Source organism: Tachypleus tridentatus, chromosome 12 (genome assembly GCF_004210375.1).
Source record: "Tachypleus tridentatus isolate NWPU-2018 chromosome 12, ASM421037v1, whole genome shotgun sequence".
Lineage (NCBI taxonomy): Eukaryota > Metazoa > Arthropoda > Merostomata > Xiphosura > Limulidae > Tachypleus > Tachypleus tridentatus.
Window position 1 is genome coordinate 42,773,216 of NC_134836.1, and position 27,791 is coordinate 42,801,006.

A 27,791-nucleotide genomic window follows, 5' to 3' on the forward strand; every position below is an offset into this window, starting at 1 on the left:
TATATTTTAACTACGAACAACGAAATAAAATAGATTAGGCCTTAATGATATTTAAAAACGCAACATTTTCCACCGTATCCTTAGAAAATCAAAGGTTAATAGATAACTTGATTTTATTGTCTTTGACTTTGAATTCATTGTGAAATTTAAATTTCAGTTTTAACTTATTTGCCGTTTTCTCAGGTGTATGTTTAATTGAATAAAGTAATTTTGTGACTGAAAAGTAGTGTTTTTAAGATGAAACATGTCTCACTGGCATGGCCAAATGGTTAGAGCGCACAACCCGTAATCTCATCGTCACGGGTTCGAATTCCAGTCACATCAAACATAATTACCCTTTCATCCATGGGGGTATAAGTTACGGTCAATCCCACTATGCGTTGGTAAAAGACTAGCCCCAGAGTTGACAGTAGGCGGTAATGACTAGCTGCCTTCCCTCTAGTCTTACACTGCTAAATTAGGAAAGGCTAACGCAGATAACCTTCGTGTAGCTTTGCATGAAATTCAAAACAAATACTCTAGGTAACAAAACCTATACCTTTTCTACATCAGTATTACTCTTCAGAAGGTATCAGAACTCGTTATTTGAGGCGCGTCACAGATAGGGAATGAATTTCAATAATTGTTGACTGAAAAATATGTTCAGTAAAAGTTTTAACATTTTGATCTCTTTCCTTCTTAAAGTGAGTTTTAAACTACAATTTCTTTTCATGCACATTGTAGGCCTATATTCAGAGTAAAAAAACATAAAACGACTTTTTCTATGGTACAATGAAAGATAAAATCTTTGCCATTAGTTACAGCGACTAGTTTCAGTAACACTAACCCTGATGATGGTACCTGTGTAACCGAAACTAGTCAGCTGTGACTAATGATATAGATTTTACTTTTCATTGTATCAACAAATTCGTTGTTTTATATATTTTCACTATTCATAGAATATTAAACTACTCAAGTCTCTAGCTTGTATATTCTTTACCATTGCCTTTTGTATTGGTTTCAAAATGAAGCATATTATTAATTCATGTAACATAACATATTCCATGACTAGTTAGGTTTAGTTCTTTAGGTAATCTCAGTACTAACCATGCAGCTCTCTTAAATTTAAACTAATTAACTACATCTGTTTGAAGGAGGCAATACGACATTAACCTCTGCCCATATCTTGTCAACATGAACTGAGACTTTTAGACTACTGATAAATTCTTCTTCTCCTCAGAACTCTGAACATGAACTGAGACTTTTAGACTACTGATCAATTCTTCTTCTCCTCAGAACTCTGAACATGAACTGAAACTTTTAGACTACTGATCAATTCTTCTTCTTCTCAGAACTCTGAAAATGAACTGAGACTTTTAGACTACTGACCAATTCTTCTTCTCCTCAGAGCTCTGAATTTTATATCCAAAACTGTAAGCTCTCCAAATGTACAGAGCTCTGAGGAGAAGAAGAATTGATCAGTAGTCTAAAAGTTTCAGTTCATGTTGACAAGATATGGGCAGAGGTTAATATCGTATTGCATCCTTCAAATATATGCTCTCTACGAACTTAGATGAAATGTTTGATAGAAAGTATAAAATATACTGTAAAATCTTACAAACTTGTTAGCTTTAGAAACTACGTCAAAAACAAAGGACGTGGCACGTAGGTCAAAGTCTGTCTATAGAACTAATTTTGTCATAGGCCTGTACCAAAGGTTCCACAATCAGGAGATTTATATAACTATATATATTTGAAAAGTTTTTAGAGTTTGAATACGATCGTTACATCGTAGCATTGAAATAATTTACCCCACCAAAAAATGTTCGAATACATTAGAGAGTTTGTACTGCAGGTCAAAGGAATTTCCTTAATGTGTCCTCAGATTAATTTTGTAATTCTTGAGAATGGTGCATTCTGCTGGTATCTATCTGATGCTGATATTTACACTTTTTGAATTTGTTTTATGTACATATGGGTGAAATGTAGTGGATACAATTACACCTGTCTCCACCTGTCTACGCACATGAGAATGATTCAATATGGTCTCAGTATTCTAGTATTTAATTAAATAGATATATGATTATTTTAGGCTCTTTTAGATGTTACAGTTATTCTAATGGCAAGTGACTTTTGTTGCGCACATGCCTTTAGTTCTTCAAAAAATTAATACAAATAATAGCAATGTGTGTTATGTCTTTCATAATCAAATGCTAACAATTATTGAGTGCATTTAGATGAAGCAAAAGAAAATAAATATGCACTTTCATTTTACAACATAATTAGCTGTTGTGAAACAAAAAGAAGAGTTAGAAACTGACTTTAATTTCCACATTTTGTACATGCGAGGAGTTCATTGTAATAACAACCATAAAAAAACGAAGTTTATGAACTAAAAATAATTTTATTTCATCTAGAGAAATAAGAACTACTTTTCAAAAAGAAATGTCTGTGAAAAATTTAATGATTTTATTTCCAAACTTTTTCCATTAGCTTTATTACGAGTCACTTTTGTTGTTTGCTTTCGTTAAGTTGTAAATGTATAAAAGTATATGATAAAAATCACTTTTTGCAACACCTTCTGCTATATATGTAAATTAGGTTTAATTGATTTCAAAATTTCCCATTGTAGTTGCTTTATACAATATTAACCTCTGCCCATATCTGCAGATATTGTAGTTGCTTTATACAAATTTAAATCTTAAGAAATATATTTAGACGGTAATCCCGTTTTTGACTGTAACTGTAAACAAAACTCCGTGTACCACGGAAGTTTGTATATCTTAGATTTTCTATTTAATTTATTTATCCACTGTTATTTCCATAGATATATATCACGTACTAGTGAGTTTAGCTCATTATATCAAATTAAGTGACTTGCCCTATACGTACAGCTATTACCTTGTCTTTGATCCAACCTCTACTTGGATATGTTTTCTCGGTTTGTTATTACAATCGATGTTATCATAATTATTTAAGTATTAATATTTGCTACGAGAAATACTTACCTTTGGACATTCACGTTATATGAAAATCAGTATTGATTTTAGCCAAAAAAAACAAAAAACCTTTTGCGGAACTTATTCTTCCAATTGTGGATTTTAGGTCTGTAAGAATCCATATTGAAATCAAATTTATGTTAAACAGACAGAATATACACACAAAGTTTGTTTGAACTTAAGCATAAAACTACACAATAGGTTATCTGTGCTCTGCCCACCACGGGTATCAAATCCCGGTTCGTAGCATTGTAAGTTTACAGACCTACCACTATGCTACTAGGGGGTTACACACAAAGTACTAATGGATATTGTCCACTTTAGATGAAAAGTCCTTTTTCATGTGTATTATACAAAACATTTCCAAATTATTGAGAAGTTTATGTTGCCTAAAAATTTATAGAAGTTGGATTTTACTATTTGAATGACTATATTAAACCAAGTATACGACGTATTAGTGTGTATTTCTGTATACAAACGACTGGCCTTGGATCAACATTAATCAAGCTCTATCTATAATTTCATGGTAGAATCTATTTTCGCTAATTGTTTTACAGGGCGGGGTAAAAGTGACTATACACTAGTTTAATTTATAATGTAGTTTTTCTGAAACAAACAATAAGTACATTGATTTCAATTACACTAGTAATATTTTTTAACACCAACTGTACTAACCGTAAAACGCCAGCTGATATTAACTTTTGCCTCACTTGTAGTGTATAATTGTTGGTGTCAATATGTTTTTTACGTGGTTCCCTGTTACATCCTGGTACTTTGTATTACAAAAGCATAAAAATCGTGATTAAGCTAAAGTCATAATATGCATATTTCAGTCCAACCTTGATTAAACATCGTTCATTCGTGTAACAGACAGAGGGCGGATTAATCCTAAAAACGTGCTTTGCGTTGACCTCAGAAATATGCCACGACACTAGCAAACACGAGCAACACCCGGAATGTATACTCTGAATCACTAATCCTCTAATCTGTTTCATAAAACCTCTGCATTAATCCTATTTCTTACTGTGGCTAAAATTGCTCAGCTTTCCTGTTCCTTGAGAAGCAATATATTTTTGTCGTTAAGTGTGTTTTGAATTTGAACTCGAAGATAACGACCAATTTTTCCAGCTGAGTTCAATTACCAAGAAACGTTAGCAATAAATTGACTAGTCTCGTTAACATTGTGGGTTTGAAGTTTTGCCGCCTGCTGTACTGAAACATGCTTTTCTGTACAAATCAAGTAGTCCTAGAAATAGACCTATGCTGGAATTCATAGCCCAGAGCTATTATTGTTAGATGCCTTCTTTTATGACGGGGATTCGACAACAGTCTGATCCAAAAGCCGTCCATGTTTTATAAATTTAAGTTTTTTTTATGGTTTATTGAACCGATTTAGATCCTGAACTATGCTGTTAGAAAACTATTATGTAAAACAATACATATATTAAAATATGTTTGTTTTGTTTTAATTACAATTGTATAACAATACTAAACTATGGAAGAACTTTAATGCAGTTTCTAGGACTGTTTTCCTTGCTATCAAAAACGTAATACTACTTAGAAGTAAATTTTTATTTTGCAGGAAACTTGCCATTCTTTTCTCACAATAAGCTAAAAACTTAAAGTATAGCTTAACTATTATCTCTTTTTTGGAACTCGTTTACGATGTAGTTAGAGCAAAGATAACAAGCAATAGATATTAAGACAATACTTTGCTGCTATATTATAACGGCAGCTTTTGTTTAAATTACAGTGATGACTAGTTGGCGGTGAGCGTTAATGAGTAGCTGCCTTCTCTCTTGTCTTCCATTGTTAAATTAGAGACGGCTAGCTTAAATAATACCCCTCGTGTAGCTTTGCGCAAAATTCAAAACAAACGATAAAATATCAGCTTTAGTTTGTTTATATTTTGAATCGAACATACAATTATTTCATTCAGTAGAGATATTAGAAGGGCAATACACCACATAAAAACAGCGTGATCACGCCCGTACTATGATGCAGAGCATTCATGTTTCGTTTCGATTGAAGCAAAAATACGTTCTGTACTGTCCGGTCTCAGTAGGCTCAGCCAACTCTTCCCTTGTCTATAGATACTGTTAACTAGTTCGTTTTCTTTCGCCTATCAGCTTAAAATGAAGCTGAGCATGTTCGATCAAAGATGAGTAGACCCCAGGGAATGGCTTGTTGATAACTAAGCAAAAAACTACATAATGGGCTATTTGTGCTCTGCACATCACAGGTATCGAAACCCTGTTTCTTGCTCGTTAAGTCCGCAGACATGCCGCTATGTCACTGGGGAGCATAGGCCAAGTGTTGACGGTGGGGTCTATAGACTAAGTACTTTCTCTCTAATCCATCAGTTTGTTTGTTTGTTTGTTTTGGAATTTCACACAAAGCTACTCAAGGGCTATCTGTGCTAGCCGTCCCTAATTTTGCAGTGTAAGACCAGAGAGACCCATCAGTTCAAAATTAGGAACGGCTAGCGCATGTAGTTATTTATATAGTTTTACATGAAAATCATAAAATGAACAAAACAATTACAATTAATTTAAATTAAATTTAACTAATTATTTCACATTTTTAATCATTGATATTTCAAAACAACGTAAGCATTTTCTCTTCTTCAAAAGTGTTGTAAGCCGTTATGATTCATAAGTTCTTGTTTTAACATTCAAAACATAGTTAGAGGGCAAAATCTTGTTTTGTAAATCTTTCTAAGTATGAAGTTAAGCACAAATATATAATAACAACAAACGGTATATTCTTGTATTTTAAATGTATGCTAGGAGGATGTCTTGTTCAAATACATTGTTTTACACTTGTAAACAAACATGTCCTACGAGAGAACAGCATAGCAACCTATGGACAGTTTTAATGCATCTAATAACACCTGTTTCGTTAATCGTATTTTAGCCATCAGGGATAGCAGCGTAACACCAAAAGCATGTAGCTTATAAACTAAACACATTTAATACGAAATCAAAAAATATGTATACAATATTAAGGTACGTTTTTATGAGAAAGAATGTCTTCTAAAGGTTGAATATAGTACATTCAATGATAATATTTGAGTCTTTGGAAAGTAAAAAACCCGTGCATGAAATAGTTAATTTAGTGAAAATAAATCAACAAAATATCAAACACAAAATGAATTGAATGTTCTGAATACCTATGTTTATAATTGCGGTTACTATAATACACAACTGTATATTAATTACAGCCATGGGTAGTAGCTTATACTGGCGCCGAAGTCTAATTATTAACCATACTTAAGCAACTGTATAGGGCAATTAACTATGATAGCGATTGTTACCCGATCGTAACTCTCTGTACAAATTACTTACATAAAATAACAAGTCTCACTCTTTAAACCACTATTTGCATATGTTAGTCCATATATTCTGGAGACAAATAATATCCAGAAATACAATTTTTAACGGTATATTTTAATGATACAATGACACAGAATGTTAAGAAAAGTTATTAGTATTTTTTATGTAAAGAGTGAAAAAAGTAAAACTTTTCAATTACTCAAAATCAAATAAATTTCTTTTGACTTTAAGAAACAGAATTTTTATGTGTCAGTTTTAAAATAAAAATGTCTTCTGAGAGAAGACAAAATTGAGTCGTTTGCTGATACATAGGTAATATGTGTTGTGTTTGTATGTATTTGTTTAGATATACGGCTCTAAATAGTACGATCAAAAGAATAAACTGAAATGTGAAGATTCAGGAGTTAAAATGTAGTTTCATGTATTTAACAAATTCAAATACTTCTTTCTTTCTTCTTGATGTTCAGTTTGTCTGATTTTTTAAAATTAAATAATACTGTTTCAGTTTCATCAGAAACAAATTAGAACGGTTACCCTGATAATCACAAGAACTATGGCGTCAGTCCAGTGTCCACACTGCCCTTGGGGAACGATTTTCTTGATGTTTTTCTACAAACGCGTCCTCATTAGGCCTATTGTCTCCAAATGAGTATTATATTACCCACAACCAAAAATTAGTTTCTGGAAGTACCTCTTATAAAAACATTTGGATAACATTTTGACGTAAATCTAATCTGAAAGACTAGAAAGATGAAAAAGGAAGTGTGATGAAATGGCTTTAAACAATGACTAATGGAAGGTATATGTTTCTGAAAATCTAAAATCAGACAGTTTATTTAGTTCTTAGCATATGACCGAAACTGTTGACGTAGTAAGAGGTTCAATTTACAGAACATTCTTTCGGTTCCTCTATTAAACGGTGAAATTAAGGTTGGTTTAGTTTGTTTAGAATTTCGTGCAAAGTTGTACAAAGGCTATGTGCGCTAGCCGTCCCTAATTTAATAGTATATGACTAGAGGAAAAGCAGCTAGTCATTACCACCTACCGCCAACTCTTTGGCTACTCTTTTACAAGTGACGAGCGTCATTGACTAACACGTTACAAAAGTTGGAAGGGGATTTGAAACCACGATCCTAGATTGCTAGTCGAGTGCGTTAGCCACCTGAGACATCTTGAAGTTGAGAAAACGTGTACTGTAGTCGCTTGCCACATCATTATACAATGTTATTTTAGCACTTGCCTAAAGCATTTGTTCACTAAATCAAAATTATTTATCGCCACGTGACTTTATATTTTCGTATAGTTAACATACGAAGAATACATTTGAGGATACAGTTTATAGCATTAACTTATAACTTCACTATATCCCGCATTAAGTTATTAACAAACATTTTCCAAATATATCAAAACCATGCAGAAAAGACTTCTTTATAGAGAATATTTTTGTATACTTATGCGGCTGTTTCTTATTTGATCGCCCACCAGTGGCACTGCAGTATTTCTGCAAACTTATACTGCTAGAAACCGGGTCTTGATACCCGTAGTGGACAGACCACAGATAGCTCTTTCTACTTTGTGCTTAGTAACAAACAACAACATACTGGGAGCAGTTTTTCAAAAGAACTGGTTGGAGCCGTAATGACATTACAGCCTCTTAACTGTTAACATTTCTACGATAAGAAATTACGAGGTAATTCTTGACTGTTTTTAACCAATGTCTACGTTTAACTTTAAATTTCACTAAAATTTGATGCAGATGGTGGAAAAACATTGGTGTAATCGGTCTGAAGATTTTATGATTTTAGAAGAAGATGTGAAAGATTTAGGTTTTTATATGTTCCCGGCATGGCCAGGTTGTTAAGACGCTCAACTCGTAATCTGAGGGTCACGGGTTCGAATCTCCGTCTCACTAAACATGCTCGCTCTTTCAGCCATGGGAGTTTTATAATACGACGGTCAATCCCCTCATTCTTTGATAAAAGAGTAGTGTAAGAGTTGGCGGTAGGTGGTGATGACTAGCTGCCTTCTCTCTAGTCTTACACTGCTAAATTAGGAACGGCTAGCTCACACAGTCCACATGTATCTTGCGCGAAATTCAAAACAATCTTAAAACTGCTTTTAACTCAAAGTAATAAATAATTAAAAGTGTCACGCTAAAACAATTCATTTGTATGCTGAGAATATTTCTATGAAGTAAAAGAAAACAAACTATAATCACGTGTAGTTTGTCCGAAATGAACAAAAACAATGCTTTTATAAAAGTTTAGAATTTGAATATTTTGTAACTTTGCATTCAGGTATCTGAACATGTTTTAACATCCACTGATCAATGCAACTGTGTGAAGTAAGAGTATTATTTGTCTAAATTTAGAGTTTTGATACTTTTATTTCTTGAAAATATTAAGTTTATAGAAACTATTAGTGTCAAAACATACCCAAAACGATGGTTGGAAAACCTGATGTCTCAAAAAATCGTTGCAATAACACAGTAAAATTCAGAAATTTGTTGTTTTAATTCATCACCGATTCTGGTGTTTCAAAGTGGTATTATTAGCATAATCATCTCTCTCAAAATGTGCCAACCCTTTTATGAATCTTACATGGTAAAGGATGACAAACAACGGTAAAGACAAAATAAAGTTACGATTATATACCTCATTATGTTAACGGTATATGTGCGATTTGCATCTCATTGAAAATCGTTGTTTGAAAGTTGAGATCTACTCGATATCCGAAAGTCTGGAACAATAGATGATTTGATGCTCTGGAGTCCAAATCTGGTCCAATGACACCTTCTCAGGATATTGGACTGGCAGACGTGGTCACTACAAATGGGCTACCAAGAATTTCGGACTTGACTCCCATGGATTTCTTTTTCAAAGCGCGTGCGGACGAAGAGAAGAGCAAGAAAAGATGTACAGTCTCTAAATTTGTTTCAAATTATAAGGACAGCTTTGAAGTTCCTATGGTGTCTGTCTTTGACAATGACACGTACGTTCTTCGCACTGTCTAAAGAGAATAGAAATACCATCTTTAAACTTGTTTGGAATTACAAGGACAGCGTATGAAACACCCGTAAAATTTATTGAGGCTCCTTTTATTATATAAATATATATTAATATAATTTGTTTGGTTGAACATTTACGGTTTTAGTGCATAAAGGTAAAATGATGATAGCTTAGAAAATATTAAAATATATGTGCTGACATAGTGTTTATTTATAGGCTGACGCTAAGTTTACATGTTAAAATGAAAAGTCACTTTATAATGGTTTAAACTTACATGGATTTATGCACGCTAAGTGTTTATGTTACAATAACCACTGTTATTTCCTCTTTTATAGTCACTAAGCTAGGTGTTGATAGTTTAATCCCATAATAAAAATGGTTGCTGGTCATAAATATTGTGATACAATAGTCCGTGTTTTATTTTTACAGCTTCTAAGAAGTACTGGGCAGGCTGGACCCTCGGGGACGTCTTGCTGCGATACACCACGTTCACTGCTCGAGACCGATCCACACGCGGTACAGCAACAGCTGCCAACATCGCCGGCTGCTGGATGTCCATTGCCTCCAGCTTACGACTCTCGCCTGCTGTCAGCTTACCCTCAACTTGCAACGAACCTAACCGGCTCCTCACGGTTCTATAACGGAGCTAGCTATACGGCAGATCAAGCAAACTTCCACGGTTTTACCGGCGTGGACTCTTCTGCTTTTTATCCCACAGCGTTGGTAAGCAAACACACGAAGAGCACTATATCAAAATTCGCATCGATACTTGTGATAGTATAACGGAAATTAGCATATGTTTGGTTGAGTGCAGAGCATACAAACTTTGAATTATGGGAAATAGAATGCAGAATGAAGACCACATTCTTAAAATTATGATCAAGTTTACAGTAAGAAGGAGCTATGTACGTATGTTGGTATAACACCTCTTCTAACACGTAACTAAGGGGCTCAGCTATAATTAACCTTAGTAAACATAATTTTAATATACTTAATATTCTATTTAACCTTCAGAGAAAGAGACAGAGAAACTAGCTTTACCAAAGCAAAGGAATTTCAGTAGAGTAAATAATTTGACAAACATCCTTAACTGTGTAAATAAACAGTCCAAAACAAATAAACGTTTGCTTAATTTCTGTAACTTACTAAAAAAAATGAAAAAAATCATGATTTATATTTCCAACGAGCCCATTACTAATTGTGACCATTTGGCTGGCGTACAGAGGTTTAGATTCGATGCTCCCAACTTCTCGTTCAATTACAAAAAAAAAACAACATAATCCTGGGGGTGTGGGGACGTTATATTCGCAGCCCAATAGATGATGATGTTAATTCGATTTTAGTTTATTTATTCAGAAGTAAATATAGCCCTTATAAAGGTATGTGCGAAAGTACGAATTACTATAATGTCCAGTCTTCTGTAAGAAATCTTAGTTGATAATTGTACTTTATCCACTGAGATAGGTAGGTATCTGATGTTGAAGCCAATCTGGAAAATAAAGTTACGATAAGAACTGCAGGATAAATCACATATTTTAATTTACATTTAATTTAATGTAAATTAAATACCATTGAAATTTCAGGGAAATTCTTTTATTGCATTTAAAATATTTTCTAAAAGTAAATTAAAATGGTAAAATTGTAACCACTTGCAGTTGACGAGAAGTTATCTAAAATGAATTAACTATAAAACATAAAACATAAATCACGTACTTTCTATTACGAACAAAGCTGAACAATTGATTGTGTGTACTCTGCCCACTACTGGTATCTAGCATTATTGGTCCATAGACATACCGTTGCGGAAATGATCAGTGAAAGGTGATAAATTTATGTAAACAACCAACTAGAAACACTGAGCAACATGCATCCAAAAAACAAGAAAAAACAACAGCAAAACAAAGAAGGAACTTATAATGTGTAAAATGCGTTAATTATTAGTTGTGTATCTTTGTTGTTAATGATATATTTTACCGTAAACTTAGCACGAGATTTGTTGAGTTAGAGATTCAGAATATTGATGACAAATAATCTGATTCTAAATCAAAACGATAAAAAAAATCATCGAAAAGTCGAATACAATTTTTTTTATACTGTGTACAGAATTAGGTGTTGAATCCATCAGCTTAGCTGTGTCTGGAGGATAGGTCATTTTTAAAAGTCATGTGTAAATGTAAACCATACACATCACGAATAATTGACAGAACGTGTTTTTTAAGCTTTCTTTTCAATCGAGCAAATTGTAATAAACACCTACTCTTTTTTTCTTTTGCTATTACCTTACTGAGAAACAAATAGAAGTTTGGTCTCCATGTTGGAAACACACATAAATGTTGTTCGCACTTATATTATTTATTATATACGTTAATTAAATATGTTATTCGTCCCTAATAAATAAATTTACAGACACTGAACAGCCCTAGAATAAACGTAACAAAATGTAATGAAGGCTTAGGATTGCATATTTTATTTACACTGAGGTAATAAACCATCAAACGTAGTCCTGTTGTACAGGATTTATTTGAGAAACTGATGTGATAGGTGGATGCTGCGTCGCTCGTCATCTGCCATGCGCTATTTTATCAAACGCAGTATGTACAAAACAGCTGTCACACCTCTTCCCTCATATTTTCAACCTGTAGGTATTCATATACTCGAGACCACAATAAAAAATATTGTTAGATTCAGAGGCAGATAACTGTCATCACGTGATGTTGAAACAATTATAATAATTACCACAGAGTTCTATGAATATCTTTATAACAATGAATTCTTAGAATAACATCTTTCACGCCGAAGAATATAAATAATTTGATGTCAAATGTGCTCAGTATGTATAATATATATAAATTTATGTGTGTATATGCGGATAACAAAACGTTGAAAAAAACAGCACAGTTGATGACAAATACATAAACAAGACATCGGTAGGTTGAAGGAAATACTAAATTTAAGAAACTAAGGAGCATTCGAATGACACTACGAGAAACTCATTCGTTTTCCATTTTCAAACATGAATAAAACAGGAAAATTTGAAATAACGTCTTTCTAATTTATTTATAAATATGTCACATGTCTGTACATGTAGATTGATATTAGGCCTGGTGAATAGAGGAATGGTTGACTTGTGAACCATATTTGCAAAATACATTAGATGCATTCAAGTAACACCATTATTTTTTACAAATGTATCTATGATCTCTATTGTATGTAAAAATATTGTTGACATTTCGTTGTTTCTTTTTTTAAATTTCGCGCAAATCTACACGAGGGCTAGCAGTGTAAGACTAGAGGGAAGTCATCTAGTCATCACCACCCACCGACAACTCTTGGTCTACTCTTTTACCAATGAAAAGTGGGATTGATCGTCACATTATAACATACCCACATCTGAAAGGGCGTGCATGTTTGGTGTGACGGGAATTCGAACTCTCAGTCTGGGAGACGAACTCCATAACCACCTGGTCATACGTTATTGACGCGTCACCTCCTAAAGAATTCAGCAGGATCCTATTCCATTAAAAAAACATTATTTTTACTGAAGAAATTTGTTTTTCTCTCGTATTATTCCCCGTCACACAAAACATGCTCGCCCTTTCAGCCATGGGGGCGTTATGATGTTACGATCAGTCTCACTATTCGTTGGTAAAAGAGTAGCCCAAGAGTTGGCGATGGGTGGTGATAACTAGCTGCCTTCCCTCTAGTCTTAAACTAGGTCGGCTAGCCCTCGTGTAGTTTTACGCAAAATTAAAAAAACAAACAAAGGAAAAACAAGAACAAACTCTCGCATTACAGATGTATACATACCTTTACAATCGGCCCGGCATGACCAGGTGGTTAATGCACTCGACTCATAATCCAAGGGTCGCGGGTTCGAATCCCTGTCACACCAAACATTTTTGCCTTTTCAGCCGTGGGGGCGTTATTATGTGACTATCAATCCCACTATTCTTTGGTAAAAGAGTAGCCCAAGAGTTGGCGGTGGGTGGTGATGAATAGCTACCTTCCCTCTAGCTTTACTCTGCTAAATTAGGGATGGCTAGTGCAGATAACTCTCATGTAGCTTTGCTCGAAGTTCCAAACAAACATTTAGAATTACACTGGCATACACACATTCGGTAGACATGTACAGTCATGTGAAAAAGTTAGGACACCCTATGAAAGCCTGTGTATTTTTGTAACATTTTTGGATATACAGGTATTTAATCTCAATTTTAACAATACTACGATATTATAGGAATATAACTAAACAATTACAACTGAAGAAAAGACTTTTCAAGATCTTCTGTAAATGTAATTCTAGGAAAATGCATATTCTAACTGATGAAAAAGTTAGGACACCCTACCCCCTAATAGTTAGTGTTACCCCCTTTGGCTGAAATAATTGCAGTGAGACGCTTCTTGTAGCCATCTACCAGTCTCTGACAACGGTCTGAAGAAAGTTTGCCCCACTCCTCAATGCAGAATTCTTTCAGCTGTGAAATGTTTGAGGGGTTTCTTGCATGTACAGCCCGTTTCAAGTCACCCCACAGCATCTCAATGGGATTAGTATCTGGCTTTGGCTCGGCCATTATAGGACTCTCCATTTCTTAGTTTTCAGTCAGTCCTTGGTGGATTTACTGGTATGTTTTGGGTCATTGTCGTGTTGCAGGGTCCAGTTTCGTTTCAGCTTTAATTTTTGTACAGATGGTCTCACATGATCCTCAAGCACCCTCTGATACACAGTAGAATTCATGGCGAATTCTATGATTGTTAGATGTCCAGATCCTGCTGCAGCAAAGCAGCCTCAAACCATGACACTTCCACCTCCGTGCTTTACAGTTGGCATGAGGTTCTTTTCCTGGAATGCTGTATTTGGTTTACGCTAAACATGTCTTCTGTTCTGGTGACCAAATAATTCAATTTTGGACTCATCTGTCCAAAGAACATAATTCCAGAAGTCCTGGTCTTTGTCTACATTCTCTCTGGCAAACTTAAGTCTGGCCTTGATGTTTCTGTTAGAGAGCAAAGGTTTCCTCCTTGCACACTTCCCATGCAAGTTAAACCTGTGCAGTCTCTTTCTGATTGTAGAAGCATGCACTTTCACATCAACAGTAGCTAGGGCCTGCTGTAGGTCCCGTGATGACATGTTAGGGTGTTTGGAGACCTCTTTTAGCATCTTGCGGTCTGCTCTCGGTGTGAACTTGCTTGGACGACCAGACCTGGGCATGTTGGCAGTTGTTTTGAAAGCCCTCCACTTGTTGACTATTTCCGGACAGTGGAATGGCTGATTTCAAAATCTTTTGAGATCTTTTTAACTTCCTTACCAGACTCATAAGCTGTTACAATTTTCTTTCTGAAGGCCTCAGACAGCTCTTTTGCTCTCACCATGGTGCTCACTCTCACTTCAACAGTCAGGAGCACACCAAACTAAATATCTGAGGTTTAAATAAGGCAAGCCTCATTCAAAATGCTGAGTAACGATCTTCTAATCATTTGCACCTGGTGTGATACACCTGTGTGTGAGTTGAGCGTGGGAATAAATGTGGGGGTGTCCTAACTTTTTCCTCAGTTAGAATATGTATTTTTGTAGAATTACATTTACAGAAGATCTTGAAAAGTTTTTTTTTCAGTTTTAATTGTTTAGTTATATTCATATAATCTCTCAATGTTGTTGAAATTGAGATTAAATATCTATGTATCCAAAAATGTCACAAAAATACAGTCTTTCATAAGGTGTTCTAACTTTTTCACATGACTGTATTTCTATACCGTACTTTCAGATATGTGTCAATATCTACAACGAGCATTTTGAAAGAACTAAAAAAAAATATGTAAAGAATCGAAACCTCAATCGTGAGTTCCTTGAAGAAATATTTTTACATTGATGGATCACATAGGTTGAGTATGGAATTTTATGGAAAATATATAAATCTAATTTACCTTATAACCTTTAAATATTATGGTTTCGTGAAACTTTTGATATATGATATAGACATGTATGTATAAAGTATTTCAGTTGAAAACAAAATGTCAAATTCAGTTATAAACGAACGATTATACCGACATAAAATCCTATGATTTTTAGAATTCTCTTAACTTGAGGAAATGCTGGGCAATAAACCTAAAAAAATAACATGTTTCCAGAAGTAAATGGATACATTTTATATTTATATTACTTCAGTGAGTAATCAGTCACTGAAGGAAAGACGTTGATCGTAACGTTACTTTTAAAAAAGAAAAGACGAACTTCAAATGTACATTAAACTCAGTAATTACTGGAACAACCTGTATACTTTGAGATAAGTATAAATTTCTGGAAATCACTCATTCTGTGATGATCAAATATGAAACTGTTGTTTAATTAACTGCAACTACATTGTTTTCAAATTGGAGTCACGTATATAAGAATGAACAAACATTAACTGGTCCTTATAAAAAAACACAACATCTGTGAGTGGATCCGCACGTTACATTAACGTAGAAACGCTTATTTTTATGGCTAAATTACTTTCTCCGGCTGTTTAACTAAGCAAGACTTGTTTTCCTGCGTGTTATGTTGATCAGTTTCGTGAGAGACCTGATATATGTGATACTGAGGAAAATATAACAGCAGCTTTGAAGCACATGTTGTAAAATACCCAAGAAAATATGCAAGTTATATTACTGCATGTTCCAATGCAGTGACTTCGTATGTGTTTGATTTATGTCCATTTAAATGTCTCTATAGAAGTAAAAATATGGTTTATATTAATACAACAAAAGCGATCACTATCATACAAATTTTTGAAACATTCCTCGAACCTTAGTAATAATAATAATAATAGAAAGTTTAAAGTAAGGCTTATCAACAACAGTTCACTCGATCGGATAATTCCCGAGTCTAAGCTGTTTAGGCTGCTATGTTTTACTGTTTAGTTCGTATCACTCTTCTGTAGGTTTATGAACTTCTACATGTGCTATAGTCACGCAATTATGCACGCGCTCACGCATAGTATATATCATTGAGCCGAACATACTTCTCCGGCCACGTATGTACAATATGTAAGTAATCTTTTTGCAGCTTTTGTTTCTAAGTTATCAGTGAATCTACATTTCGTTGAAAAACAAAACAATGGAAAATTGACTTGTATCTCTATAGTCGGCAATTATACATGATGCTAAAACAATAGAAACCGATATTTGAAAGCTTGCTAAATACATGTTAAGAACCTATGGTTCAGCGAAATTCTAATAAATATCGTGAATTATTATCTGAAGAGCTACATCAACTGAAACAGTTATATAGATATCGATAACGTTTGTATTGTGTTCAAGGTATAAGGACGGAATAGTGAGTGCATAGCCAGACCAATGGTAAAATAATTAAAACATCTCTGATAGACATTCGTGAAGATGTTTATTAGAGAGTAGATGACATACGTATTAAACACCTTTCAGTATTGTGGTAAATTGCACAACTCGTGTCGTACACTACATAGTACTGCACAGAAGTGTTAGGACAATACAATATTTTGCATTCTTTCCATTTTATGGGGTTAATCTTTCCATGCTATTACATAATGTAAACGTCAACACTATGGTAATGCTTCATTGATCCTTGTTGACAACTGAATGAGCCAGGGTGAGAATATTTATCATTCTTTAGAATTCCCATATACTTGTATCAACGGCATGTCATATGAGTTCTTGAATGAACATACTGACCAAATTTACGGTGTGAATTAACTGTCACGGTGCCTCCCCATGAGCCCCCCAGTGGCTCAGCGGTATGTCTGCGGACTTACAACACTAAAAACCGGGTTTCGATACCCGTGGTGGGCAGAGCACAGATAGTCCATTGCGTAGCTTTGTGCTTATATCAAAAACAACAACAACAACAGCCTACCCCATGCAATGTCTTAACTATATAGAAAGAATCAAGTATATATGGTATCAGTATACGTTAGAATAAATCAATTTAATAGCACTTCTCAAATAAACCTTCATAAAAACATTGTTTCGCATTATAAACATATTAAGTCTGGTAGTTCTGTCACGGCCCCAGAAAAACAGAAAATTGTCACACAAAAACTTTACATGACGATGGCTGGACTCTCAGACAAATTGCTACAGACTTGAGATGCTCCTCAAACACTGTTAAAACAGACTAGATCGTGAGATTGAGACAGGTACATTTGAAAGTAGAGAAGGCAGAACATAAACTCAATAATACTGACGTTAAGTATCTTTGTTTGTGCAGCATTCTGGACAAAAAAAAACTGTTACTGATCTCAAACAAGAGATAACTGACCGTGTACCAAATGATAGAAAATAAGTTTTGCACAGTATTGTGTATACATTAATACGTTTAGATAAATACTCATATTTGTTAAGTTAATGGCAAGAAAAGAAAAGCTAATATTTTTCATCCAGATAGTAAATACCACTCTTATATGAAAAAATATATACACTTATAAAAATTATATAGAAATAAGCTGTTTTGCTAGAGAAAAATTCCATTAATATGAGCATAGAAGCTTACTTATATTTATAGGCTTACTATAAGCCAAACCAGAATGACAGGATACAGTTAAGTAAGTAGAAAATCCGATCAACATGCCTTCGTAGAATTTAGTTATGAAAGCGCATGGAATATTCATTTAAATACCTTCTACCGTGTAAAACGAATACACAGATACTTGGTTTGTTCTTGGCCTCATTTTGGTATATGTAAGACTAACTTACTCAAATTACATTCAGATCTGAATTCTGGGCAGGCTAAGGCAAAAGCTCTAACGTTACAGTCTTTTGTTTTCTCTCCAGTGAAGCTTTTATCACATTAGTCATATAATTAGGAACTTTATTCTACTGGAACGTAATAGTGTATATTTGTTTGTATTTCTCTACAAATGACGTGGTAGATCGAGTTTGTTTCATCACAAAGCTACACAGTGGATTGTTTGCCCTTTGTTTATTTACCTCGGGAATTCGAACGCCAGGCTATGTAGTTTTAAGACTGTAAACTTATGATAACCTTGCGGATAGATTGTGACAGGTAAATCTACATCAGATGCACTAGTGGTGAGAATTTCACATAAGCTGGAATACAGCTCCGTGGACACTAGTTGGAAATTACCACATACTAAATAAGACATACGCTTGCATGCGTTTCTGTAACTTATAATAGTTTACTGTTTTTATTTTAAATAATTCAATGCATTCTAGTTAATTGTATTTTCTTAATAAATCTCTGGCTTGTTTTAATACGAGTGTAACGAAGTTTGATATATTGCAATGCTATACTAAACACTAACACTTGTAAATGATTATGTATAGACATAATAAACACAAAAAACAGTTTTAAAACACGTTCAATCTAAATAAATTCATTACCAAAGACTCTACAATAACCTTTAGACGCACTTACAATATTAATAACTTTTATTTTTTGGAGTTAATTTCAAATTTCAAACATCAAGAGCTACGATTTGTCTCTTTTTATTTTCTTCTTACAATGCGTAATTATTACAGGACTTATTTTTATTCTGGAGCAAAAATATTAAAACAGAATAGCCCATGTACCCATTATGGAGTTTGTTTAGTTTCTATTTTCAATTTGGTGCAAAGATACAAAAAGGTCATTCTTAATTTAGCAGTGAAAGAGTAGATGGAAGGGATCACCACCACCGCTAACCCTTAGGATACTCTTTTACCAATAAATAATGGAATTTGACGTCATATTATAAGCCCCTCTCCCCCACGGATGAACGGGCGAGCATGTTTGGTGATGGTGGAGATTCGAGCCGCAACCCTCAGATTACGAGTCGAGCACCCTAACCACCTGGTCACGCCGGGCCCCTGTTATGGGGGTTGCCAGTTCTAGATGAAAGACACTGATACACAGGCATAATGATTTGTCTTTACCAATCATGTTTAAAAAGTATTTGCATAATTTATCCGAATAATTTGTGACACTAAATAATAGGTTTTTAAAGTTGATAAAACTGAAATGGACGCTGTTCTACGTGAAGATGTTTGGGAATCAGTTCTTGTGGGTAATTTGCACAAAATTAGCCTGGCTTATGCCAGTTGGTCTACATTGCATAAATGAACAAGAATAAGGAATGTAAGGGTACAGACATAATAGACTTCCACGAAGGAGAGTGCTAAAGTTACCTTCAAGTAAGCCGAGAGCCTGTCTGGTGTTTTGTTGTAACACTGACAACTTTAAGTGGTTGTTAAATCTTAAGAGCGACGTAACATAGTAAACATGTTTTATTTTTGTTATAATGAACCAGTTATTGTGTAGTTAGGCTCGGTGTTCGTTTTGTTCAAGAAATGTTCAAATAACTTTATTTCTAGGTATTATTGATGGAAAAACAACAACAACTATATCGCGTTGTTTTCAAGTAGAATTAGCATAAGAAAATAATAACCCTAAGAACCTAAACTTCTAGTTCCGTATAAAATGTAGTACTTATTAAATGCTAAAAACGCAAAGTATCAACTACTTTGTTTTCCTTCGGATCAACAGCTTTGTTTTCATAGCTCCATTTTTTTTTTTTTTGGGGTAATATTTAAACACTATACAATCCCCAAACAAATAAGTTTCCATGACTAGGATAAACAACTAATTGATTGATGTCTGTTTAAGTATAATTTTGCTCTCAGTCTACGGACTTATATCGCTAGAAAGTGGTTTCGATACCCGTCGTGGTCAGAACACACATAGCCATATTCGTAGATCTATGCTTAATAGCATACAATAACAGCTCTCATTACAAAAAATATCAAAAGCTGGGATCTGAATTTCTGTGTATCTTACAGTAATGTTAAGTCACATGTAAATTTCCTTTTAAAGAGCAAAATATAATATAGGTTTTTGGGAGAGAAAATGTGATGGTATAAAAATTAGCAGAATACTAACTAATAAAAGGTTTCAGATACCCCTAATTAGTCTAAGCATTTATTAACTTTTACCCAATCTGTAGGATTTATATATGTTGCATTGTTTAAAATAGCAGCGAAACCGGAAACTATTTAACTGGTGAATGTTATTGCTTTTATTTAAGCTTTAATTTTTAATTTATTAAGATATTAATATAGCAGACCTAATTTCTAAACTAATAAGAATTAGATTATCTGTCTTTGAGTTTCTATTTGACGCTGGGTAACAAAAGGAAAAATAAATAGACTCGATTATTTATTTTACACCTTAAAGGTATATTCTCAGATACCGACGACAGTTTTTACATTTTCTGTTAGCAACTATTCATACAAAAGTATCTGATCGTTCAGTTTTAAACAGCAGAATTAATACGAAGTTTTGATAGAGGTGTGAAAAACATGTTTAGAAAACAACATGTTTCAAGTTTTTTTGGTATTTTTTCTCTAAGTAATGTATAATTTTTAATTAATTTGAATCACTAGAGAAGGAAGAAGCAATTTATTGTTAGGTTAGTTTTATACTTGGATATTTATTTGAGAAGGCAACCTTTACATTAATACTTTGGTATTCTTATGTTTATTTCGTTTTTCAATTTAAATCATTTCTAATTAAATGAAAGTCAATTCATTATATTTATATCGACTATAGATTTTCGAAGCTGACATTTCAACAAAGCTTCAAGTGTGTAGGGTCGCGCCTTTACAAATGGTTTGCGTGCAGAACTATGAATCTCTGAGTCTAGATTTCGCATTCCGATAACGGAAACATATTTCCGATTATTCTACACAGCTTATATATATATATACTTTTTAGATTTTAAGCTTATTTTAACGTTTCTGATTTAAGTGACGTTAAATACAAATTTTAACTGGTAGAGGGTAGTTAGTCCAAGAGTTGGCGGTGGGTGTTGTTGAATAGTTGCCTTATGTCTAACTTAGAAATAGCTAGTGCAGATAACTCTGAAGTAGCTTCACGAGAATCTACCAAACAAACAAGCCAACGGTTAGCCTGAATGGACTGTGAACCTGAGAGTTCATGGTTTGTATCTCGTTGCTACTGAACTGCACTTTACACTTTTGTTCATGAATTCGCTGTAAGAATGACGATGGAATTCTACTATTGATCCAGATACAAGTAGTTCAAGAGTTGAAGATAGGTATTCTAAATCGTTCTCTTTTCTCTAGCGTATCAGTTAAGCATTGAACACAACTATCTCAGCTAACCCTTTACCGAGTCTAGTCAAACGTTTTGTGTTCCGCACTATGTTTCGGTGGTTTCAAAGCTTGCGTTCTGCCAACCATATCAAAATATCACGCTTCACATACTTTGGGACAACAGTCAAATTCACAATATTCTTTCAGATGGGTGTAATCCAAGAATTGCGATGGATTTTGCTGGCTATGTATTTATAGTGCATTATTTCAAATTTGCAACGGCTAATGTCAAAAATAAATAAAAAACAAATGGCCTTTTTGTACCTTGCGCGAACATTCAAAAATAAACAAACAAGCTAAAATATATATATACTACAGTACAATGAACATTCCAAAACAGACAAACAAGATGACAAGTATGTATTGCCTTAATTATTTCAATTTAAAATTGTTTCATTCTACAAACATAAAACCGTAAAATTTTATTTACTAAAGCCTTACAGTGTGTTCCCTATGTTGGCAACATGTTATGTTGACGCTGTTGGAAACTTAAATTTGAAGCATTTTTTTTCCACAAGTGTTAAGAATGAGATAATTTGAGTTTTACACAGACATTTTTAAATTTCTGAATTTCAATTTGTTTAGCTACTTGATTTTAACCTTACTGTAACTTTTAACTCCATGTGAATTTCAATAAAATTCCCACAGTCTTTTACTTTAGGCTGTGATATGTGTAATTAATTAAATTATTCTTCCAAGTATGTAAGACTGTATACAAATTTTAGCATTCTCATGCTAGCTTTGAAGTCCTTTGTTTTAAATAAAATAAGACATTTTTAATATTTTGCTATTCAATCAATAAATTAACTTTTAAAATATTTCTGAGAGTACTGCATAGATTTATCTTGAATTTTGTGTCAAGCTGCACGAGGGCTATTTGCCCTAGCCGTCCCATTTTAGCAGTGAATTACTAAAAGGAAGGCGTCTAATCATCACTATCTACCGCCAACTCTTCAACTACTTTTCACCAACTAGTATGTAACTGATCATTACATTATAAAGTCCCCACAGTTGAAAGAGCGAAGGTGTTTAGTGAAGAGAAATTCGAACCCACGATCCTCAGACTGCGAGACAAGCAGGCCTGATAGAACTGCACTTTGCCAGCAAGTAAATATTTGGTCGCTTATTATTAAAACTCCTTCCACTTGTTTTCTTTCACATTGTTGAACCTTTGATCAAACAGATAACGTTGTTGTGGCATGTCTTATTTATTAAGTAAACGGAAGTAGATTTTGTTTGTTTGGTTTAAAGCAAAACCATACTGGGCTATCTGTTGTGACTGGCAAATTATCCCAGAATTTTAGCATTGTAAGCTAGTAGTGTGTCGCTGTTTTATTTGCGGGGGATAAAAAGATAAGAAATATATTTTGAAAAAAAAAATCCATTGGCTAGAATTATTGTCGATTAGGCCTACTTTCTGGTATAATAATATTTCGCTTTGGTGTTTTGTTAGTAATACTCATTAGTATTTTTCTTTGCATTTTACTTTATTTCTAGCTATATTAAATATAATTATTACCGTTTTAATATCCTTTGTACTGTATTTGAAATTATAAAAATAAAAAACATGTAACAGTTATAATAAAAACATTACTAATTTATCCTTTGCACAGAGTCTTAAAATTTCGAAGGTTTCGTAGGTATGTGTTGTTGTTGTTTTATACGTTCTACAATGTTTTCAAATAGTAAAGCTGTTCCCTATATATGAATGGTTAGCATGTATGCTAAGACATTATACGCAAATAGTTGTGGTAAAATTTTAAGAGACCAAGTGTTAAACGTTAACTTTAGATAATCTTGACGAAGTTTAAATTATGCTTAATCATAGTTTGTGTTTTACATTATGCGTTTACATAATTCAAATGGTTTAATGTGGACCTAAAATGACTTGAATCTTGTTGAAAAGGTATTTATGATATATTGCTCATATTTTATTTTATTTTATCAAGAACAAAAAAAGGTAAAAATAACATAAAATATACTTTATACAAGTACTGTAACCAAAAAATATTATTATTACTGAATTTAAGAGCTGAAATCAAATGAAAAGTGACTGTGTAACTCAAATTTTCCGTGGATGAACATTTTCATATTGTGAAAAGTAAATTTGAAAACAGTTAATGAAAAGCAAAACTGGTGCTCTTAGGCACTTGTGTAAATAGCTCTATAAAATCATTTTATTCAAGTTTAAATCATTCTTAAGTAATATAGTTTCTTTTAAAAATCATTGTAAAACAAAAAATTATTGTCTATTTTTAGAATTCTGCTTACACAATGAAAGAAAGCGTAGACAGCCCCTGGAGATCCATACCCCAACCTGCTTCGTATTACTATGATTCAGCCTTGGCTAGTTATGGGTAAGTAAATATTATAAGCAGCATATCATAATAACAACAAACTGTTCCATTAATTAGCAAAATATTCGAAAAGAATTTGCCATAATATTTATTTCTAGAATGTATGAACCGATTATTTTAATATTCCTACAAACAATGTAACTTTAAAATTGAATCATTTGAGTACATAAAAAATTAGATTACTCAAACAAGAAAGTATATTTATCAAGTGATCGTATTTTGAATCTTTGTTGTAGTTTGAGCAGATTCATATTGCTAGAAACATGTTTCGATACCGTGGTCAGTAGAGCACAGATAGCCCTTAGTGTAGTTTTGTACTTTATTACAAACAAGAACAGTTTTTATTTTCAAGTATGATTGCCACACGTAAACTACATCTGTGTTAATTGTTAATTCACAACAATTATTTGAAAGCAACTGTAAAATATTTGATATTTTTAAACAGATGTCTATTACACATTCAGCTAATGGCCTGATGTGATTTCCGACTCGAAAATTAAATTTGCTTTATTAACTACAATATAGCGTGTTTTTTTTAATTAGAATTTAATGTAAGTAATAAAATAATAATAATAATAATCTGCTTACTTTAGCTTACTTTTATATAACTACGTTAAAAATGCATTTAGTGATTGATTTTTATTCGTATCAAATAAATAACTAATTTATATAATAGATTTAATATACCGGTATTGTTATTTCAATATTCGTGGTTAGTATACAAAACTACTGTCTTCTTGCGATGAACACATCAGATATCCCAATGTCGCTTTACGCTAATAAAAAGGAAACATACAAAAAATATTTCCATCAAATACATTTTAGTATTTATAATACAAAAATTGATTCGTTGTAATCCATTATCTTTACATAATAAAGGTTGCGTAACAGAACGGAATTTTATGGCATGTGATATGCAAAGAAATGCGAATTAAAAGAAATTGCTACTTACATATTTTACTAACGGCTGCTAGAGTCACAGCTATTTTTAAGAGTTGGCCTCGATATATAATAGTTTACCTTATGATGGCAGTATTGTCATAAATTATATAAAGAAGTGACCAAACTGTGTTATGTAATGCCACACCAGATTTTTTACGACAATGGTCATAGATTATAAAAAAACAAACTTTTATGATATTTACAATTTGATTAGAAGTATAAATACAGATAACACGAGAGAACCCTCAGTAGCCGCAGCATTAGAAATAATTTTAGGAAGAATTAAAAAAATTAATCTTTGAGGTTTATTTTTCTTTTTATTATTTCGCTATATTATAATATTAATTATATTTTTGTGCGCCAACAATATCAATCACAGGGCGCACGTACACCTAAATATTTTTATAACTTATCAGGACCTTTACCAGCCTATCCTCAAAGTGAAATTCTTTTAAGTTGGAATAGAATATATTAAACTATGAGACACTGGGCTTGATCAATACATCAATCAAAAGGGTTTGACACCCTGAGTCCAAAACTGTAATTAGATCTTAAATCAGTTAAGAGATGACGGAGTTATGGGCTGAAAGTTTGTATTTGAAAACTAGCAGCAACAAAAAACTCAGTACCGTTTTATGAGCCGTTCAGCTGCGGCAGGAAAAATAAAATTAGACATTGCAATATCCCAAAAGTATTTTAACTTGCTATCACACAAGCAAATAACGAAACGTTCAAATGACTCCACGTTGCATTAACATCAAAATTAAATTGTATTTTATATTCAAGGCAAAATTTTATATCTCTTTCTGTTTAGTTTTATTTTATGCAAAAACAAATAACTTTAAAGTACTATGCTTTTATCATCTAATTTTAATACAAGTGCATTAAAAATGAAGTTTCAATCATGTTGCCATCTTGTTCTTCCTGACATCAATTTGTGAGTAGCCTTTGTATATTTGAACAAAATTCAGATCTTAAGTTTTACATTTGTCTAATTGAGGGGAAGAACACTTACGCTTTATGTTCACAGTAATTTGTTTTATAAAACGTTTCGTGTACATTTGTTATTAACGCAACATCTTTTCGTGTATCTCATGATAATGTGCAAAGCATTAGGCTTAACAGAATTTTCTCTTATTTCATATAATTGTATAGAATGTTCAAAGAAGACTATTAATGAAAACCTTTTATACACGATTGTCGATCATTTCATTTGCTTGCGTATATTGCTGCTTCATTTACAAAGTTGTGGTAAGACAGGCATAATGGATGACTAATACAAAATATCAGTACAGAAGCACTTTCAAGTACAAACATTGACAAGAACTCTGTAAACTTTAAAAATTTCATGAGTCAATAAATTTAATCTTTTTTATTTCGTTTTCTGAAATTGGTGAATCACGCGTTTCTTCATATAGGTATACTCACTTGCACCACATTTTGACAAGTGCTTAATACACTATTTAACTGAAGAAAAAAATCTTAATTATGTATATATACTTATGAAGGTGGAAGTTAATTAAACCTGTACGATATACTGGATTCTCAGTTTATTCTGTTTTGTATTTCGCGCAAAGCTACAAGAAGGCTAGCTGTCCTTAATTTAGCTGTGTAAGAATATACACAAGGCAGCTAGTCATCACCACCCGCTGCCAACTCTTGGGCTACTCTTTTACCAACGAATAATGGGACTGACCGTGACATTAAAACGTCCCCTCGGCTGAAAAGGCGAGCATGTTTAATATTACGGGAATTCGAACCCGCGATGCAAAACACAAAATGTGAAACTGCAAATTTGCATGTACATCTCCATGGAACCAGCAAACCTTCATGCCAAATGTAGCGGAGATTTAACGACAGGGGGATTAATAGTGGTAAAAACCCACAAAATCCGCAATACTGGAAATCTGTACATACTCTTGTATGACCTAATGAATCTTTGTACCAAATTTGGTCAAGATCCGTCCAAACCTTGCGAAGTAGTTGCATGGACATGTTGCAAGAGACAACATTCTTCACCATTATATTCACGTGGTTTCTTAGTAGTTCATATTAGAAGAGTTGGAAACACATATATTAGATAGTATTATTCTTTTAAAAGCCTTAATGAATTTGTTAACCTGCCTTTTAGATCTCTGTAGAATAGCAATATGTTCTTGATTAAAATGTTTGCAATTGTTTTGATATTATTGTAAACTTGCTTGCAATAGTTACTAAGTAAATTCTCGAGTAGTAACAAAAGACAAAGTTTATGATCGAACAAACATGTATTAGTTGTTTTGAGCATTTGTTCTCAAACAACACATAAACATGTGTTTTTTTTTAAATAAAAGGCGTGCTTTGGGTAAAATATTTTTGAAAATAGATCAACGCTTTGTTCAGACGAATTCTCTATAATTGGTTTGGAGTCATGTGTCAGAAATCACAGGACGTCAAATTGTTCGACTGCCCAGAAACGGTATAAAACCAACGGACATTGCCAGAATAGTAAGGCACCCACTGTATACTGTATCCAGAATCGTGAAATGTCATTGTACTACAGAAAACGTTAGTCCAGGAAAATGTACTGGTAGACTGCGATAATGTACTGCCCTAGATAACCTTGTTTTGATCAGGTTAAGATGTCAAGGTTGAAATACGTCTTTACGACGGAAATGGCCTTCATACATTCATTTCAGGGTGTCGAGAAGAACAGAGGATAGTAAACTGATAAATCAGTTTTTCAAGAAGGATTATCTGCAAACCAATATTAACTAGAATTCACCTCCGTCACAGTGTTACTTGAGCAAAACAGCACGCCATCTTACAGTTAAGATACTGGTGACACGTCAGCTTTTTAGATTGATCCTTTCTTTGGCTTTTTTAGAATTTGTGTTTGTCTTTCGACTTGAAAATAGATGAGAGAAGACTGTCTTTCCCACAGTTAACGCGCAAGAGCTGGTGAAGTGTATGTTTTGGCGGCTATTCATCATAGTGAGAAAAACTGTTCTTCATATCCTCCAAGGAAACATCAATGGTACCTCCTACAAACATCACATGGAGACGATA

The 27,791-nt window shown here is 33.4% G+C and overlaps 1 protein-coding gene across 2 annotated transcripts in view; it reads left to right on the top strand.

Annotated features, from left to right (window-relative positions):
- The window catches only part of LOC143233140 (uncharacterized), a 52,590-nt gene that overhangs the window by 9,336 nt on the left and 15,463 nt on the right, over positions 1-27,791 (top strand). For both annotated transcript variants that reach the window (XM_076469080.1, XM_076469079.1), the window contains exons 2-3: positions 9,751-10,044; positions 23,704-23,801. In XM_076469080.1, coding sequence (XP_076325195.1) covers positions 9,751-10,044; positions 23,704-23,801 — 392 coding nt within the window. The remainder of the gene's footprint in view (positions 1-9,750; positions 10,045-23,703; positions 23,802-27,791) is intronic.